Raw genomic sequence first — 20491 nt, forward strand, 5'->3', positions numbered from 1 at the left:
TGCAGGCCCTCCTATCTTTTTATTTCTCTAATGTGGAAAGTAGATTAGCCATTTTGGCTTATTAGAATGTGATTACAGTGCGATTAGTGTTTAATTAGCATTCCAAAGCTTTATAGAGTTGGAGTTAGAATGTGTGTTTTTTATAAGAATTTGGAATAATCAGGGTTTTATTTATATTTATTATTATGTTTACAAAATATATTTTCTAAAAAAGGAGGTTTCTTCAAATCTTAAAAAAAAAAAAAAAACCTATAAGCACCCAAGCACAAGGCATTGACCTTCCATTTCCTTTCATTTTAATTTTAGTAATTTGTAATGTAATAGTGCCCCTTCCAAGGTATGTTATTGAACCTTTATTTAGTTATATCAAGTTTAAAATTAAATCAAATAAAAATTAATATAATTAACTCTGTATATCAAATCATGATCTAATAAAACTTGGACTGATTTTTAAATTATTTTTCTTTAAAAACCCAACATTTTTTTAAATAATCTTCGAACAATACTGTTTTGGATTTCCCAGATTATATATTCACGTACTGTTAAAAGCGGGAAGAAGCCGGTCCTGGTCTTGGTCCTCCTAGCAAAAATCTATTCATATAACTTATAGGTAACTGTTAAATTACAAGCTATCACTTGGATATATGTGTAGGCAGAATTTTCTTACATTTTATTTTAAATTAATTTATTTTAATTTTTTTATATGATATAATTTTAATGTGTTGATATTAAAAAATAATTTAAAAAATAATTATTATCAAAGTACTCATCAGTCTCGGACATTTGGAAAGTTTCTCTTTCTTTCTTGGAAATAACCTTTGAAGTTTGCGTTTGTCTGTCTCTCTTTTTCTCTTTTGCTTCTTTTTGTGTTTTCATTTCCATGATGGCGAGGGCTAATGCAAGACTGCCTTCCAAGTAAAAGCAAGTTTATTTCCTTTTTTTATTTATAAAAGAAAAGGCAAAGCTGTACCCTTCCTTGTAAATGCCCCTTCTTTTCTTTTCTGCCCCTCTCTCTGGGCTTGGAGAGGAAGGAACTTGTAAGGGAAGGCATTTGCGGTCAGGATCACAATGCTGCTTTATTAATTTCTACTTTGACTTAATTGGACTCTTCTGGACCAATATACCCTTTTGCCTTCTAACAGTGACTCTCTGCCAACTCCATTTGTATCATTCTGTTAATGACAAATTCCAATTAATTATTTCATTTCATGCACTAATTTAGTGGATTAAGGTGATTTTGAAAATACATTTTATAAATATTTTTTATAATTTTTTATGCCGATATATTTTAATCATCAAAAAACATATAAAAACACATTAATTTAATGTTTTTTAGCTAAAAAAATAATTTTTTTTTTTAAAACTAAAGCTATCACATTATCTTTTTTCCACGGCTTAGTTTGATCAGGATATGATTTTAATAATTTTTTTATGCCAACATATTTTAATTCTCAAAAACACATAAAAACATATTAATTTAATGTTTTTTAGTTTAAAAATAATTAAAAAATATTTTAAAAAACCAAAACTATCACAACACCTTTTTTCCACGGCTTAGTTTGATCAGGATTTTGCAACAGTAACTAAATAAAAAACTACCTATTCTTCCCTTACTAATCATTTTCAATCCCTAGAAATCTCTCTTCGAATTATTATTTTTTAATTCAAGTCCCCACGAGATGGTCATTTGGCACTCCGAAGCTTGATATCTAAGGAGAATCTTATTGTTTTATTCTTGTTCTTGATTGAGGTGTTCATTTAGCAAAATAAAGTTTTTTTTCAGGCCAATCATGAGCAGAAAATAAATAGTGCTACTTAATAATATAATTATTCAGACATGATCAAGATCAAACTTTAAATATAAACTAGATAGTCGATCCGATAAATTAACCTATAATCTAATCAGTCCAATTAAAATTTAAAATAGCATTGGTTGTATTTGTAAAAAAAATATATAGAACAATATAGTTCTTGCCCAGTCAATATCATGGACCGGCGAGAGAAGCAAACAAAATAATATTTCTCAGGAAAAAAAAAGAAAGGATAAGATTTGTATGGAGCAGTGATATGATTCAGGGAAAAAGAAGGGATAAGATTTGTATGGAGCAGTGATATGAAAGAAAATGATTCATCGAGAGAAGCGTGCGCAGTCAATCAAACACGGCATCTGCATATTCCTGACATCATTTACGAAGCAATTTCCATGTATTGGGAACCTGATTCCTTCAGTCCAATCCATCTTCCTTCCCAAGTTAACCACTTGTCTTTGAAACTCTAGTAGGCTAATAGAAAATATATCACCACCCGGCTTCGTTACGAGCGGGGCTAATTTTTTTATAATATATATATAAACAATGATTGGGTGTTGGTAGTATATTTTAATCAAGAAGAAAAAATTATGTTAATTTAATTATATAATAGAAAAAATAATGATAATAAATTAAATTTTTAAATAATAATAATAATAACAACAAAAAACAATTACAAAAAAAATTAAATTTCAATTTAACCTCAGCTATCATGCAAACTCGCAATAAAAGGTTAGTTTTCGCAATAAAAGGTTGAACTAACGTTATAAACAATAAAGATAATGATGATTAATTCTTGATAATTTAAATATATGACTTAAAAAATATTTAATAAAAAAACTCAAAAATAAAACACTTTCAAATCTTTTGAATCAAATTATATAAATAGGAAAATTTAATAAAAAATAAAATGAAAAAATAATGAAATTTAATTTTTAAAGGAGTTTGATTTTAAAAAATAAAATTAAAAAAATTATATATAAAAATAATTTAAATAAATAAATAAGTTAATCAGCTAAATCTATTATTAAGATCATCACCTCATTAAAATAAAACAGAAAAAAAAATTATAAATCTAATTTTTTAAAATAGATAACATTGAGAGGGTGATGAAATTTAAAAAAAATAAATGCAAAAAAAAAGAAGCTGACAAAAAGAGGCGTCACCTCACATAAAAGGAGGCGTCGTGGCAGTTAGCCACCAAATGATGATCCCACACACCCCGACAAAAAAACCGTGAACACTTTTCACTCATTGGTGCATGGGTGGTGTTAGCTATTTTGTATATTATATTTTATATTTATCACGATTTTTACTCGGTTAAATCCATTATAATAATAATAAAAAAAAAGTTTACATATATGTATAAAAGAAAATGTAAATTTGTAGTATATTGTACATTCCACATCTTTTCTTTTCTTTTCTTTTGTACCTCTCTGCCCCTCTCTCTGAACCGGGTCAGGAAGGTGCTTATTAAAAGAAGGAAATCACATTATGCTTCGTTATTACCTTCTACTTTGACTTAATTCGACTGTCTTGGACCAACATACCATTTCCTCCCTAATGGTGACACTTCGCCAACTCCGTTTGAACCATTCTGTTAATGACAAAATTTCCCAATTAATTATTTCATCTCATTAACTAATTAACGGATTATGGGTGCCTAACATGGTACTAAGTTGATTAGGAATTAACATCGGGTAGGCCCTACTGACCAGCACGCACTACAATCCTCTCGAGGGTATCGTGCTCATTCTTTCTTGAAAACGACGTGTAAACAGCCTTTTGTTTTCGGATATGTTTTAAAATTATATTTTATTAAAAAAATAAAAATATTTTTTAATATTTGTTATAATTTTAACATGTTGATATTAAAAATAATAAAAAATTATTTTAATATATTTTTTAAAATATTTTAAAAAAACATTCTATATTATAATAATACAAAAATATAAGGTTTGATAATAATTTTGAAGGAAAAAAAAAACTCAAAATGTACTATCTTTATTTGTTTTTTATGTTTTAAAAATATTTTTAAAAAATTAAAAAAAAAATTATTTATTTTAAATTAACATATTTTAAATGTTTTTAATATACTAATATCAAAAATAATTTTTTAAAAAAATTATTATCATATATTGTGATATTAAAAATTAATGTACAGAGAGCTCTCTCTGCTTTATTTTTTTATTGTTTTAATATTTCCCGCTAGACGGTCACTTGACAATCCGAGCTCGATATCAAAGGAGAATCTTACTGTTTTATTCTTATTCTTTATTGAGGTGTCCATTCTAACAAAGTAATGATTTTTAAAGGACAATGATCATGGGCAGTAGATAAACAGCACTGCTACATGATTACTGCAGTTTTCTCTCATCTCTGCAACTAAAACCAATGTTTTGGAAGATAGACAGAGCTGTATTATTGGGGTTATTGGGGTCTCTAGGGTCCCCTCAGCTTTGCTGATGCATTTTTCTTTGCACATGCTGTTCTATTAAACGAGCTGCAAAACCTAGAGACAAATTTAAGATTTAAACCAGTATTGCCATCCTATAAATCTAGTTCTCGACTGCAAAATAAACACAGGAGGAAACTTGTTAGGGCTGTCAAGCAATAATTCTTCGATACAGGACACGGCACAGACTAGGTTTCAAATTAATCTGTAAGTTTATATAGCATGTTGACTCGTGATCTAGTTGATCTCATCAAATTTATATTAATTTTTTTATTTTAAAATAATCATAAAGCGGTAAAAGATAAGATTTATTTTGACAGGTGTAAGCATGGAAAGATTCACTGGGCAATCAGTACCTTTTGTTTGAATTCAGTCAATCAAACATGGCATCTGCGTATTCCTGTCATCATTTACCAAGAAATTTCCAATTATCTGGAACCCGATTCCTTCAGCCCAATCCATCTGCCTTCTTTTTATGCAGAAAAAAAAGTTGATTTGGAAACAAGCACGAGCAGATTATAATTTAATCCTCGCAGCAAACCAAAATATTAATCCTTGTAGTTTTAAAAAACATATATGTTAATCTAATTTCTTAATCTGTTTGTAACTTAACCCTTCTGTCAATTTCATGTTACTTTCTATTATTTCTCAAACAACAGGACAAATGAAAGAGAATTATGTAAAATAGAAATCTTGACTGCAAAAAAAAAAAAAAGTACTTTCAAAAAGAATTATTAGATTGATAATGATCAACATTACTCTGTGGACTACTTAATTATTTATTCTACTACATCAGCAATCAGCAATGATTATGGATGGTGGTATAATAAAAGTACTTTAAAAAAGGATTATGATATAATAATTGTTTTTTAAATTTTTTTTATTAGAAATATATTAAAATAATTTTTATTTTATTTTTTAAAAATTATATTTTAATATTAGCACATCAAAATAATATGAAAATATTAAAAAAATAAAAAATAAAGTTATTTTTGAAACCCTTTCAAAGAACAAAAACAAACGGGATAAATGGTTGAATATTGGATAAGCATATACCAGAGTTAGAATTGCTGCACTCAAGTCCAGGCAATAAAAAATTGGAAGTCTCAATAACAAGGAAGCAGGCCCTCTCGAGAGTTGCAAGCTTGTTGTTTCGAGCCACTTGCCCGATTTAAAAATTGTGGGTGGTCACTATTGGCTCTAGTTATCCTCCAGAAAGGGGTGCAGGTTGCTGAGCACCTGCCCTCGTCCACGTGTCATCAACCCAATTGGAGTGGTTCATGTTACCGTTACCGTTCATGTATGGAGCTGGAGGAAATAGGTGTCAAATCTTATGAATTTCCATTGATAAGAGCTTCAGAAGTAGGTTTTTTTTAAAATAAAAAATAAAATGGGCGTGCATGTGTAATAGCGCAATAATAGTCTAAAGTATATTAAAAAAACACTCTTCTGCATCCATGTCATAATCAGAGATTAGAATGCACTGCTTAAAGTATTATATAATATAATATTGCCTATAATTCATGATTTAACATGTGTAATTATTGCATGTTCGGTGATCAATCGAATGTGTTTTCTAGCAATGCTGTTTGCATTAAATTAAGGTATTATATATACCGATATATCAAATTAATATATATTAATCTATCCTAATATAATATCTTCTATATAAATATATTTTTAATCTATTATTTTCTAATAATATTGTATTTTAAAGTAATCTGCTTGTATGTATAAATAATGAGGTATTATACCTTTTCAGTTTTTGGATCTTTCATTAAAGGTGATTTTAAATGTTTTTTCATCTGAAAGTAAATTTTGTTTGCCTATTTTCTCCATTACTGTTGAATATAAAAAATCAAGAAAAAACCTTTATAAAAAAACATTTCTCAGAAAACAAACAAAACCTTAAAGCAATTAAAGTTGTTGGCTTTTTTTTTTTTAATCCGTCAGGACATCGTATTGGAATTCATAAATTCATTTACGGTTTTTAAAAAAAAATTGGATTCAAACCTGAAATGATAGAGCAAATTCGCTCGCCGCCTTATTCAAACCTCACCAGTCTTGCTCCTTAATTTTCCACTAGAAAGTTAAAACTTGTTTGCAGCGATAGTAGCAGCTTCTTAAAGCATATCTGTAATGTGATAGTTGTTTTATTTTTTTTTTATTTAGAAATATAATAAAATAATATTAATTTTTTAAAAACAATTTAAAAAATATTTTTTAAAAAAAATTAAAAAAACACTTTTAAAATACAAATAGTACATTATATCATAACATAACAAACTCTCTTATATTAGCATGTGATTATTGCTATTTATTTTATTTAAATCAACAAACAAATAATACATTATATTTTATTTTCTATGGTTTTCTATTTAATTGAATTTAGCTCTATTATTATAAAAAAGCAATATAAACATAGTTTTTAGACTTGGTCCGGTTTAAGATTTGGGTTTTAAGTTTTGACCGGGTTACCAAGTTGCCCAAGTTAATTTTTTAAAATTAAAATAATATTATTTTAGTAATAAAATAAAAATCAACGGGTTGTAATCGGGTTTTTGACAATCTTGCAAGTCAATTAGGTTACAATGAATTTTTTATTTTTATTTTTTCTTCAATTCGGTTTGATTGCTATCTTGGATTAGCCAAATTCTAAATCATAGTTTTAAGATTCGGTTAAGTAACTGGCTCCGTTTAAGATTCGAGTTTCGAGTTTTAACTAAATTACTGGATTCTGACTCGTTATTGAGTTGACTAAATCAAATTTTATGCCAAATTTTAAAACTATTATCGCAAGACGCACAAGCACCAAATGCATGAGTGATTATAATGTGTTAGTTTAGAGAAAAAGAATTTCTTCTGTACTGATTTGATTTTTTCTTTTATTTGAAAACAAAACTCGTTTTTTTCTTAACTTTGAGAGACAAGAAACAACTATCTGTGGTGTTGTTCAGAACCCTAAGAAAAAAATGAAAACGGAAGGAATACCAGAAAAGTTATTAGATGTCATTTTCACTGAGATTTAGGAAAGTCCATCCATTGCCTATTGGTCATGGATGGTCTCTTTAAAGGTGAAAAAAGAAGACTATGTTTGACTTCTTATCTCGCAATTATATCATATTTTCCATAAGAATTAAAACCCTGTTCTTAAATAGGCTGTATTGGTACTCGCCACCTGCCTTGATATGCGGTTATGCATTGCTTGGGCATCTTAGAAATTCCACTTGAAATTATATTTTAGTGTGTTTTAAAAATGTTTTTAATTTTAAAAAATATTAATTTTATTTTTTAATATTTTATTATATTAATATAAAAAATTATTTTAATATATTTTCAAATAAAAACTAAATTTAAAAATTATTTTACACCACACTGTCAAATATACAAATATCATAGAATAAAATCTAGTTTAACTAAATTAAATGTATTTTAAATTAAATTAAAAAATAACTATATATTTATTTATATTGAGTTTTTCTTTCCAATATCAAAATGGGGTATGTTTTTTCTATATTAAATTTGAGATCGTTATTTTTTTAATTTTTATATTTAACTACAAATAAATTTTTATTTTATATAATTATTTTCAATTCAACATCAAAATATCATTCCACACTTTGTATGTATTAAAAAAATTTAAATTAATAGACGTAATTCATATTTTACATCTATTTTATTAAATAGATGCAATGCATATTAGTAGTAATAATAATAATTATTGATATTAATAATAGGAACACACCACAATATTATTATTTTTGAAAAAAAAATCACTATCTCCGTATGCCCCGTTTTCGTTGACCGTTTCCTTTTTATTACTAAAAACACTTGGCGTGGAGACTGACACTGTTATGGTTGAATCCCTGTTCTGTTTCTTTCAAATTACCATTATGTTGATAAAGAGACTCTTGCTATTTCGGTCGAGCCTGCCAGTGGCTGTTTCCCTGTAGATTATGTTTGTTGTTGTAGTTCAGCATTGTTTTTCAATTTTATTTTAATGTTTTTATATTAAATATACTGATATTAAAGATAAAAAAAAATATTTTTATCTTTTGAAATGGCTGTTCGGAGTGAAAGAAACGGCTGATAAGGTGGGAAGGGAAATGGTGAAAGTTGAAATCAGGGCAAAGGAGACAATTTTGAGTGGAAAGTGTCCAGATTTAAAGATGAGACCGTTGATTTCATGACGGTTTCCTATCAGGCTGCAACGGAGGTGCATTTTGCCAGGATACAGAGATGTGGGATCTACAATGCTGGTTTTGAATGCCTTGGGGGTATATGGAACGGGAGGTGGTGGAAAGATAATTTGTTCAAAGAAGTTGTAATTGCAACTTTATCCCAGAATTCAGATGTCATATGTCAGTAGGATTCGAGTGGAGATTGCAGAACAACTTGGGTTTTTATTCAGTATAGAAATTGAATTAGGGATAGCCAAATCAATTACGCAAGAGGCTGGACGAAGAGGAAAGGTTGCCGATGATCGGCGGAAGATAATTGATATACAAGCAGTCGGAATTCCTCTTCCTCCCAACCATGGATGCAAAAATATTGTTGACTTGAAACGTCGAGGTTTTAGCAAATGGGATGATTTAAAAGACCTCTATGTTGCTTGCGAGCTGTTTAAAAACATGGCAGGAAAAGATTTCCAGAAACACCGACTTTTATATGAACATTTAAATTGATAGCATAGTAGGTATTTCAGCTATATCTTTAAGAGGCCTCGCGTTAGAAAAACCTTAGGCTTGTGTAGCTTGGAGTAGAGCTTAAGATCTTGCCGCAAAATATTTTTTATTTAGAAAAATGTGTTATGAATTCTAATTATAAATACGATGAGTAGCTTCACAAGAAGACACCATAGTTATAAAACTCGGGTGAAAACACAGCCAAAGAAGACGTACCAAAAGCACCAGTCATCAAGGCGTAACCACATTCCTAAATGTTTCTTGACAGGCATAGCTTGTTGGCAAATTTAAGCCTCTCCAAATTCTTGCAGGGCATGAAACAAGAAATTCAGGTTTGTTCTATGAGTTGTGCTGGCACCACACTTTTCAAACTTGATCATATGGGGTTGTCGAAGCACAAAAAGTTGTTAAGGTTTTGTCTTTTGAACAAAATATATGGCCCGATGAATTCCTAGTTCTAGCAAACCCATTATAAAGTCTTGGAGGCCATCTAGTAACGTGTTATTAATCCCCTCTGACACTACCGCCTCATTTCGAGTAGAAAGACTTGGAAATAGCATGCAAGTTTAGAGGCACTTCCGACTGCAAATGATCGCAATACTAAACGGGTCTTCAACGTGATGGAGATTGCCCCCACCTCACTACAAATTGAGGATTCTAGAACTTCCAAAACTTGAATGGAAAATTATTAAAATCTTGGACATAACGAAATTTGAAAATATAATAGCTAAGTAATAGATTCTTGTTCGGGTAGAGAGCTAAAAGAACATGGTTCACGAAAATGAGCAGTTATCACTTTCTTGCACTAACAATGTTTAAAGAACAAAAACAAAACTCTAATGCAGTTACTGCTGGCGGAGTTCAGTCTTCTTCTTTTGCCAAAGCCTGTCCACGGCACTGTCAGCATCACCCTGGAAGTATATCAGCATATTCACATGTGAGTTGGGTGAAAAAAAAAAGCTAAAAATGAATCAAGGCATCAAGAGAGTGATAAACCTAACGTTATATCTACAAGTGAGGGTATAAGCAAGGAACCTGATACATTTTACGTTAATAAATTTCAGGGAAAATCAGTACATTGTGTGAATAAGGAGCTAAACGCATAGCCATGAATGAATAGATGCAACCAACATAGCAACATATTCACTAAGTCCTATATGACAAAATAAGCCTTTTCTCTCCAATGAGGATCTCTTCCATTTAAAAGAGATGATGGTTATACTATCCTATTTGAATGATGAAAGATAGGGTTATCTAAATCAGATCCATTTGTAGAATGGGCCACGACTTGAACCAAGACAAAAGCAAAGTGCGCTAGCAGTAAGATGCTATACAACATAAACTCAAAAGGCTATAAAATAAAAAGGACCCCAGCCAATCAAATATCCAGTCCCTGTAACTCAAAAGTCTGCACCTGAATTTCTTGCTGCATTAAGAACTACAAATCACAAATATAGTTTGGTTTGTAAGAATATATAAATGTTAGAAAGCCCTCAGATCTCATAGCTTCTTAGAATCACATATGATTTAAAACTAATGGCATTCATCAAAAGCCTTCACACAACACCACAATATATAAATGTGTGCAAAAGTGTGGAGATGGTGGTGGTGGAGGAAGTGAGGTGGTGGTGAGTGAAGCCTAGTGATGAACAGCACATTAGCAACCATTCAACAAAGTTTATGTTGTGCATCATCGGGCAAAGCATAGAAAAACAAAACGGAACCCCAGTCAAGAAAAGTAGAACCAGAATGTGTTTACTAGCAAAAGCTAAAATATTAAGTCCTTGAGATAAATGAATATTATCAAAGGATAAAACTAAATATCCAAAAAGGAGACCAACAAAAGCATGGCATTATACTATCAACAGAAAACTGATCGAGTTATTAGTGAAGAAGTGGAGACAATAGTTTTGGTTTTTTAAAATGAAAAAAAAGTTAAAAAGCCCTCAGATCTCATAGCTTCTGAAAATCATACATGATTTTTTGCTAATGGGGTTCATCAAAAGCCTTCACACACCACCACAAAGTGTACTTTTGTGTGCATAAAAGGTGTGTGGCGGAGGTGGTGGAGGCGGATGAGGTGGGGAGTGAAGGCTATCGATGAACAGGCCATTTGCAACCATTCAACACATTTTTGTATTGTGCATCATTGGGCAAAACACAGAAAATAAAACAATAAAATCCCAAGAAAAGTAAAATCAAATTATACTTACAAGACAAAAATCAGACATCCATTATCAAGATGGGTGGATAAATATAACCGTACGAATAAAAACAAAAACAAATCATCTTAGAGGATTTTGATAATCCAAATGGAGGCACTTGACTATCCAACAAGGGAACTAATAAGCCATTAGATCCAAAAGAAAAAAGGCCACAGAGGATACTTTAAGCATGGTCATTAACTCTTTCCCAGACTAGAATCCTAACCCAAAGAATCCATGTTCTAACGCCATGACAGCCCCATCTACATAGGTCCCAACACTACCCATCTCCATTGACTGGAACCTTTTATCAAGGGATATTAAAAAAAACGAAAAAATCAACAGCAGCAGCAATAACAGACAATAAATAAGCTACGTTTTAACAAAGAACACCAAAAAAATCACAGCATATTTCTAATTCGAGGCAAGAAAAATAAGAGCAAGAAAAATACCTGGGCACGGACGAAGCCACATAGCGCAAATGTGGTGAACTGGCCAGTGTAACGACCACTGGCATCCAAATGACCAATATTAATCTGAACAGACGCATGGTCCTTGGAGGTGATAAGCCTGTTTGTGGCGGAGCTGCAAAACAACATAACAATTAAAGAGACCTTAACTAAGATTCCTTACCTTTAAAAAAGCAACCCAAAAATAGACAGGCAGAGAAAGTTAAGATACCATTTCCTGGGGATGTAAAGATCCATGTTTTGTCCCTCTTCGTTCTGCATCTTGTCTGGTTTTGATTTGCTACCCCAAATACAGTTTAAGCTCTAAATCACCTGATTTTACAAACAACCCTTCTTTAAGAAACTTGCGCACTTCACAGTTATTATCAAAGAAAAGGAGGATAGAGAGAGAGGGAGCACCTGGAAGAGGAGAGGCTGCCACTGCTAGGGTAAGCTGAGTAGGAGATGAAGGTTTTCTTTGCGGTGTTTTATATGGCTGCAGAACCCTAGTGTTTAGTTGTGATTATATATGGACGGAAATGCCCCTGATGACTTTGCTGTTTAATGCTAAACGTTGCCGTCTGTTTGAAAACTTCGTCTGTGTGTTGTAAGTGCATCCATCGCCTCTATATAATTATTTTAGGATATTTTCCTAACTATGCTTCTTTTTTTAATATACACACATATAAAAATTCTTTTTAATTTTGTTAGGTGAAAAGATTTTAAAAAAAAAATTTACATACAATATCAATCATGTAGTTGTTAGATATGATTCAAAATCGTACAAAAAATAAAACTAGTTTATTAGATTAATTTGTGTTGACTATTTTAATTAAAACAATATTTTTTTATATTATTTTGATCATCATTTAGCTTTATCATGTCAATTAAATCTCTAAAAATATAAAAATATAACTAAGTTAAAGGAGTTTATTAGGTTGATATTTTGTCTTGCTTAGTTTAAAACTTACCCCAATTAAACATTAAATCTTAATTTTTTTTAAATCAACATGTAGTTTTTTAGGTGAACACGTATGGTTTGATTTAACCATTATGATATCAATATAGTTCTTGAGTTTTTTTTTAGAAACAAGAGGCAAATATAATTTAGGTGATTTTTTCTTTTATATTTGATTTGGAAATTAAGTAATGCTGCTTTTACGAGAATTCTCTCCGAAATCTCTTTCTAAGATCTTCATCATATCACACTCTTGGATTTAATTTTTTTAAAAGCTATTTAAGTAAACTAGGATTATTCTTCGAGTATTGAAATGGACGGTAGATAAAGAAATATATATTTCTTGAAAAAAAAAGAAGAAAAACTCGAAGGTTTCCTCAAAAGTGATGCAAAATATGAAAAATTGAAGGCGTGAGCTGTAAATTATCAAAGTTCAAAGCTCTCTGGCAAGTGCTCGTGATTACGTTGTTGCGTGCTTCGTGGCAAAACTAGGGACAAGCGGGGTCGGGCCATTAAAAAAACCCAATAATATCATGGCTTGAAAATAATAAATTTAATTTTATAATCAAAGCAAGTAATATTTAAACTTAGACATCCTAGAAAATTATCATAACTTTGTCCGTGATCATAAACATGTTTATTTTTTAATTTTTATTAAAAATAAATAACCAAACTAAAATTTAAAAATAAAATAAAAATAAACCAAAAACAATTTGATTTGATTTTTTAAAATAAAAATCAGTTTAAACTAATTTGACTCAATTTCTCAGATTAATTTTTACTTGATTTAGTTTAAGTTTTTTTTTTATTTTTTTGTTTAGATTTGATTTAGTTTGATTTTTTAGATTTTATAAATCAGAAACCTAACCACATCGGTTAATTTTTTTAAATTTTAATCAATTTTTTTATTTGATTTTTTTATTTTCTGGATTTAATTAGTTTTTTTATTTTTTTTTATCTCTGTGTAATTATATATTATTATGAGTTTAGAGTTTTTTGAGTTTTTAAAATGTTTTTTATTTTTTAAAATTATTTTTTTATGTTTGAATTAAAACGGACCCATTGATTTCCGAACACGATTTATATTTTAGGTTAACAACAAACAAGCCATCGTGTAAAAAATCCTAGATATCAGTATATAATTCATTTACAAAAGTAAAATTAGGAATATACATATTTCTTCCCGCCAATTCCATAGCGAGAAAATTCTCATCTCTTTATCGCTACACGCATCTGGGGGAAAGAGAGAGAATCACAAAGATGGAGCTGAGTCTCAGCGGAAACGCACTGAAAACCTTCGCTCGCTCCATCACGTGCCTCTCACGTATCGGCAACGAGCTTGCCATCCAAGCTTCTCCTTCTCAGGTACTCTCTCCTTCTCACTTTCCCTCTCTCCAAACACGTTCGGAAACTGAAATTTGTTGTTCTTTATCATCAATTAGCTTGTAATCACTATTTTAATTTATTTCATGTTTTTTTAATTATTTTAGTTCTGATTTTAGGGTTTTAAAATAGAGAAATGCTAATTACACTCACTCTAGTAGGAATTAAGTACAAAAAAGCATTATTGGTTGGTTAATCATCGATTAGGTTTTAATTTTGGGTACATTTCTCCAGCTTTCGCTCCACACGCTACATTCATCGCGATCGGCGTACCAGTGTATTACATTTAAGGCGAGTTTTTTTGATGTGTATACAGTTTCCGGCACTGAAGTCAAATTCAGTGTGCTTCTGAAGGTAATTAATGGTCATAGCCTTTTAATTTGAGATTAGAATTAAGTAATGGTGTTAGGTAATCTAGCGGTGTTGATTAATGTGTTCAGGCGATTTGTTCGGTTCTTAGGACGCCAATTGCAGGTGTTGATCATCTGAGTGTGCATTTGCCTGATCCGGATGCTTCTAAAGTGAAATGGACTTTGGAATGCTTCAATGGTAAATGTGTTTGTTTTTTAGTGCTCTGTATACTACTTATTTAATCGCTGTATACTTAATATTGGGAAGTGGGGACGACTGGTGGTTGGCTCCTTTATATGGTTGGTGAGAATAATATCTAACGGATACTATAGTAGAGTTTGCTGGCAACAAAGTGAGAGTTCAACTGCTACTTCGGGGGGAATTATATATTTATGCATTTTATGCAGGGAAACCATGGAAGATTTCATTTCAATGATAGTAGTAAGAAACATGGTTACTCCAGTATGTTTCATGCCTTAGTGTCCAATAGAGACTTGTTGAGTTGATTTGTAATTGAAGGTCAAAGTTAGTTGTGACTAGTCCCGACAAGAATTACAAAGCAAGGAAGCTAGTAAAGTGACAATGTGCCCCTGTAAATACCATCGTATTCCTTGAATTGTGTTTTGTGGCATTAGCGTTTTCAAATTTGAGGTTCCAATTGAACTACTGATGTTGCCCACATCCTTTCATTCTTGACTGTTTGCTTGGAGTGCTTCTGTGAAATGCTGTTATCGGAGATTCAGAGTACAACCATGATTACCACTCAAGTTTAATTATGCAGTGTGTTATTCAGTTCTGCCATCCTTTTTTTTTTTAACAGCTAAATGGATATATTTGATTCTTTTATGGTCACAACAAATTCATAACTCCCATGTTCAGGTATGAGAAAATCCTATTGGATTACTTGCAATGTTGAGCCGGACATACAACATCTGTCTCTTGACAGGAGAAGATATCCAAGCAGCTTAGTTGTGAGACCTCATGATCTTAACAGGTTGCTTGCCAATTTTCAGTCATCACTCCAGGAGATCACCATCATTGCAACAGAACGTGCATCCATGGCTTCTGACACTGAAAATGAAATAGGAGGAAAAGCAGTTGAACTTAGAAGTTACATGGACCCAACCAAGGGTGCGAACTCCTGATTTTTTGCATTCCTGACCATTTCAAACAGGATATTCATGCTTCAAATTTTCAACTGCAGACAACGACTCTTCACTGCACACTCAGCTGTGGATAGATCCAGCTGAAGAATTTGTCCAGTATACTCACAGTGGAGACCCTGTGGATGTGACATTTGGTGTGAAGGAACTGAAGGTTTAGTGGTCCTCTGATCCCAGAGCATATCGTTTTAGTTTTCATAACAGTTGTGCCATTTGCTCAAGTTGACTAATCCTTATTCTTTTTAACAACCCTTTATGACATTTAAATGGAGATTAATGCCAGCTAATCATGGTTCCTGTTATAATTATTGTCATGTTATTTTCTGGTTTGATTTTTATATTTTGACCAAAGAGTTAACATGTCTATTTGGGGGCTTTCTCATTATTTCTAAATTGCAGGCATTTCTTTCTTTCTGCGAGGGTTGTGAAGTTGATATTCATTTATATCTTGAAAAGGCCGGGGAGTAAGATGTTTCTTCTTTATGTTCCATTTATTAAACTTTTTCATTTTCTTGCCTTCTTGCCCTTTGCCCCCTTCCTGAAGAATGTTTACTCATTTTATGAGTTTCATGTTCAACCACTGGGTTCAGCCTATCTGCAGACTGACCATGATGTTAAGTATCCATTTGGTCACAAATCGAAGCCTTAGCATGCTTCCATGTGAAAAGTTTCTGGCAGTCTTCATCCATGAATATGTGTGTGCACTCAGCATGACCTTGATTTATTATTACATTAAGCTAAAGAGATAAATTTCTGCAGATTGAATGCAATTCAGTGGAACATTAGCCTAGAAGTGTTGCTATTAATATTAGTATTTGCAGATTGATTTGCATTGCTTAACACTGAAAATTCAAACCTTTGTTAAAAGAGAAGCTAAATCCCAAGTTGTATTGCATCAGTAATTCAGACTCATGCATTTGTATGAAACCATTAATGCACACTGCATCAGCAGCCCTTGTTTGTTTTTTCTTACCATTGGGGATTCAGTATTAAGATTGTCTAAAAATATGATTCCATTTGAGCAAAAACCATTTGTTGGTATACAGGCCTATTTTAATGGCACCAAAATTTGGTCTGGATGATGGATCCAGCTCAAACTTCGATGCTACTCTTGTACTTGCAACCATGCTTATATCACAGCTCCATGAAGGAAATCCACCAGAACCTCCACAAGCCACGGCACATGGTGGGGCTGCAGATGGGACAGGGTCTCAAGGACAACAAGAGAGATGTGGAGTGAATGTATCTGAACATCCATCTGATCACACCAGAATTTGGTCTGAACTTTCAGGTAATTGTTCAAAGTTCCAATGCAGACTTTATTTGTGCACCTGCAAATCTTGCATACTTTCACTTCATGCAGGAAGTGCAGCAAGAAGTGGTGGTGGTGGTGGTGCTGAAGCAAGGGAGGCTCCAGGAGAAAGAGACTTGAATGCTAGCGAACAGACGGAAATCCAAAGGATCAGCACAATGCATATATCCAAAGACACATCCGCTAGAGAAAATGTTGCTCTGAATCCTAGTCTGTATCCTAACTGTTACTGTTTGTTTAAGTATGTTACCTTGTCTGGTTATGTGATTTTTAGATTTCTCATCGCTTTAATTTCTAGTGACGGAACTTTTCATCTCTTTCTCTCAAAGTATGTTTGGTGGGCAATGTCTCCAGTCTTACAGGCCACTAGCTAGCACAGAGAACTGGATGGACTGCACATGCAGTTTTCAGCCTCTAACATGGTCATAATAAAAATGTTGTTGCATTCAGTGGATAATTTGGATATAGCTAATATTCGTGTTTTGAGTTGCTTGGAACTAAGGTATAAGGACTTTGATATGTGGCCCACACAGGTAATTCACAACTTGATATTATTGCTCCATTTGTCTTCATCTTTTCCAACCGTATGGATCCGTGTTTACAATCTGCGAAGGCCAAAAAACCATTTCTGTTGGTGAATATAAAATCATACTCAATTCAGGTTTTTTGCATTTTTGGTTGAGTTTGGTAGTTGTGAGCATAAATTTTAAGGCTTTGATTTGTATTTTCAACTCAAAATTATCAAAGCACTATTCATATGAATGGAAAGATGTCCATGACATGTGCTTGCTGACCAGGAAATTGCGAGCTTGAATCTGTTAGAAATCCTCACAAAAGGGGGCTCTTTTGTGTTTTGGCAAGTAGATTGAATGCATGAAAAAAAATGAAGTAAATGCTCACAAACATTTTATCCATGCCATAACCAGGTTCTTTGTTCTGTGAAATTTCTATATAACTACTCAATTTAGATTCTCCCTGAATATCATTACTTCTTATCAAAACTGGAATTCCAATAGCACAAAAAATATCATGCACTGGCATGACTCCACCATAATATTACTATAATGTTTGCATTAGTCTTTTGCACTAATTCTGATGCGTATTTGATGATTTGAATTTCAATTCCTTGACTTGATGTATTAGCGGCCATCCTGCGCAAAAAGATCATGCAAAAGAAGCCCGAGGTTAGTTGTAGTCTTCTGTTGGGCTAACCTTAAAAATGTTTTCCCCTGCTATGTACTTACAATTTTTTGATTTTCTGCTCCCAGAGAGATCAGAAACTAATGCCCATAGTTTTTCACAACGTCATCCTAGTAACTGGGTGGACGCTGACGAGGATGAGGATGAGGATGGTGATGCAGATGGAAATGAATTGTGTGTTCAGTCAACACCGCCTTACTATGAAGAACAGTAGACTATGGATTTCCTTGTCCCGGTGACAGCTTGCGTTCTACCTTTATTCTGTTGTAAGTGCACGCCTTGGATAAATTTTCATATCTTCACATGTTATTACATGGACGCTAAATGCTGGGAAGAAACACCATGGTAATTTATAGTGTTTTTTCTATTTTACCCTTAGAAAAGCACTCTTATTAGTGCTTTAAAAAAATTGGTGTAAAATAATCATTTTATGGGATACAAAATAGTTGTTTTTTTTTATATATTTTTCTTATATGGACAGGTGCCTATTTTTATATTTTAAATTTAGTTTAAATTATTTGAAATTGTTTAACTCAATAACCTTGACTACTCGAGTCTCAAGTTTTCTTTGAGTTCTTTAAAAATGCTGGCGTTATATAATTTTTTGTATTCGGGCCCTTAAATATGTAGTGATTAATTTAGGTTTTGAAAATTCACATAGTTTTTTTAATTTTTTTATATTTTTAAGGATTATGTTCTGTTATTTTTTTATTAATTTTGAAAATAACTCAGGTTATCTTTTTAAATTCATTGTATTTGTTAAATTTATGTCTTTTTTAAAATTTAGAAAAAAATAAGCTCACATATGCTGTGGGTTGTATCTGTTTTTTTCCCAACTTAAAAAAATTGAGATGCTAGGAAGTTTGAAATTCAATGCATGCTGGTTAAAAACACTTTAAATCCTAAAATTAAAACGTATTGCGTGATATAATAAGAAGGTAACATGTTTAAATGATACAGACTAGCAATGACTAATTTATGAAACCTAAAATGTTAATTAAATTAAATTAATTAATATTTTGATTAATCCTATTTTATGATTTTAACTTCGTTATATTTTGAACATGCATGCGAGCCATAATTTCACTTTCGTGGTTTTTTTTTTTGTGCTTTATATAAATTAATTTTATTTTTAGAGATAAAAAAAATCTTTATGACCAAGAAAAATACATTTGTATTAGATAAAAGTATTGGCTTTGGATATTAAGCTTATCTATATTTTATTTTTATTAAAAAAAATTCTTTTTATTTTTTATAATTTCATCAATGCAATCTATTACTCAGTGGAGGAAGTCGAATTCAAACTGTAATTTTTTTTATATAATTCTTAGTTGATTTGATTAAATACATCCATGAACTTTTTGATTTATCATTATGATTTTTTTCTCAAATAAACATTAAAAAAACATGGGCTCTTATTTTTCTAATAAAAAAAATTATAACCTGTAATGAGATGTAAATTAACATTTATTTAGCTAGATAAGTGCCTAATTTTTTAATTTATTATTTGGTTTTTTTCTCAAAAAAACATTAAAAACAGCCATTATCAATTTTATTTTTTTTGCTAAAGAAAAAATTTGTTCCTCGCTGTGTAGCGCGATTAGTTTATGCTAAATGCCATTTTCTTCTTAAAGTTCATTTCCTTGGACAAATCTTAGCAGTATTTTTTTTTTCTTTAGTTCTCTTGTATTATACAAAAAATCCCAGTGAATATTGCTTTTAAAGCAATTTTCTGACTGTTTAAAAGTAAATAGAGAAAATACTCAAAGTACCTAATGCACTTTGAACTGAATGTGTTCATATTGTTGGAGTTTTGAACTTCATCCAAATATAAAACAAAGATGACATAAAATGAAAGAATTAACTATAAAAATAATGAAGCATATGATAAGGGGTAGTTTATTGCATTTAGAAATTAGAAGAGTGCTGTCCTACTCTTGTACAATGTTCATGCACAAGATCAAAATAGATGCTCCATTTTCTATTCGTGGAAAAGCTTGACATGTTGGTGCTGGTTCTGTGCTGATGAACTTCTCCACGTTATTGCTTTGACTCTGGCATTTTACGTGCACATTTATTGGACCCAACCTTGAAAGTAGATATTGGCTTCTATTAATGTCCTCTCAGATATTGAGCCTCTAGTTTTGATGATATTTCTGGGACATGATGTGTGAGAGGACATCTGGATCGGAAGCTGTCAACTTCCAAGGTTGGGCTATGGATCGGTGGATGGTTCAAGAACTTGCGTGGTTCATCCATCGTCCATCACAATGCATTAATTAGATGGGCCCTCTCTGTGTCATGTTTGTGAAGCATATCTTATCGTTGATTTTAAATGAAGTTATCTCGCAGCGCTTAGTGTCCTTGATTTGATCCTTTTAACTTGGAAAAAGGTGAAGGTTTCACTTTCATTTTGCAGGGGGATAGATTGACAGCAACTAGAGTGCATTTCAACTTGGACTGGCATGATCTTACAGTGCCATTGATAATTGTCGTATCAGGCTGGTGCTCTAGAAGGCAAGA

At 31.6% G+C, this 20491-nt stretch overlaps 2 protein-coding genes across 2 annotated transcripts; one reads left to right on the top strand and one right to left on the bottom strand.

Moving 5' to 3' along the window:
- Positions 1-9615: 9615 nt before the first annotated feature.
- Positions 9616-12129, bottom strand: LOC105125078 (40S ribosomal protein S21-2). The gene is made up of 4 exons (XM_011025376.1): positions 12022-12129; positions 11834-11934; positions 11605-11737; positions 9616-9859 (listed from the first exon to the last, which is right to left on the bottom strand). Exons 2-4 carry the CDS (start codon positions 11881-11883, stop codon positions 9794-9796), a joined length of 249 nt encoding a protein of 82 aa, XP_011023678.1. The 5' UTR covers positions 11884-11934; positions 12022-12129; the 3' UTR covers positions 9616-9793.
- Positions 12130-13689: 1560 nt separating this feature from the next.
- Positions 13690-18398, top strand: LOC105125079 (cell cycle checkpoint control protein RAD9A-like). Its single transcript, XM_011025377.1, has 10 exons — positions 13690-13924; positions 14177-14296; positions 14383-14491; positions 15173-15424; positions 15498-15610; positions 15856-15920; positions 16503-16747; positions 16820-16982; positions 17912-17952; positions 18037-18398. Exons 1-10 carry the CDS (start codon positions 13820-13822, stop codon positions 18180-18182), a joined length of 1359 nt encoding a protein of 452 aa, XP_011023679.1. The 5' UTR covers positions 13690-13819; the 3' UTR covers positions 18183-18398.
- Positions 18399-20491: the final 2093 nt, after the last annotated feature.

This window comes from Populus euphratica, unplaced genomic scaffold (assembly GCF_000495115.2).
Source record: "Populus euphratica unplaced genomic scaffold, PopEup_1.0 scaffold28.1, whole genome shotgun sequence".
NCBI classification, from domain to species: Eukaryota; Viridiplantae; Streptophyta; class Magnoliopsida; order Malpighiales; family Salicaceae; genus Populus; species Populus euphratica.

What these genes read in the sequence shown, in the direction of transcription:
- LOC105125078 (XM_011025376.1), bottom strand. Translation starts at nt 11,883, where the DNA reads ATGCAGAACGAAGAGGGACAAAACATGGATCTTTACATCCCCAGGAAA. An exon ending in CTTTACATCCCCAGGAAATG is followed by an intron (nt 11,738 to 11,833) that starts GTATCTTAACTT and finishes GTTGTTTTGCAG; the next exon opens with CTCCGCCACAAACAGGCTTA. An exon ending in GTGGCTTCGTCCGTGCCCAG is followed by an intron (nt 9,860 to 11,604) that starts GTATTTTTCTTG and finishes ATATACTTCCAG; the next exon opens with GGTGATGCTGACAGTGCCGT.
- LOC105125079 (XM_011025377.1), top strand. Translation starts at nt 13,820, where the DNA reads ATGGAGCTGAGTCTCAGCGGAAACGCACTGAAAACCTTCGCTCGCTCC. An exon ending in TTACATGGACCCAACCAAGG is followed by an intron (nt 15,425 to 15,497) that starts GTGCGAACTCCT and finishes TTTCAACTGCAG; the next exon opens with ACAACGACTCTTCACTGCAC. An exon ending in TCATGCAAAAGAAGCCCGAG is followed by an intron (nt 17,953 to 18,036) that starts GTTAGTTGTAGT and finishes TTCTGCTCCCAG; the next exon opens with AGAGATCAGAAACTAATGCC.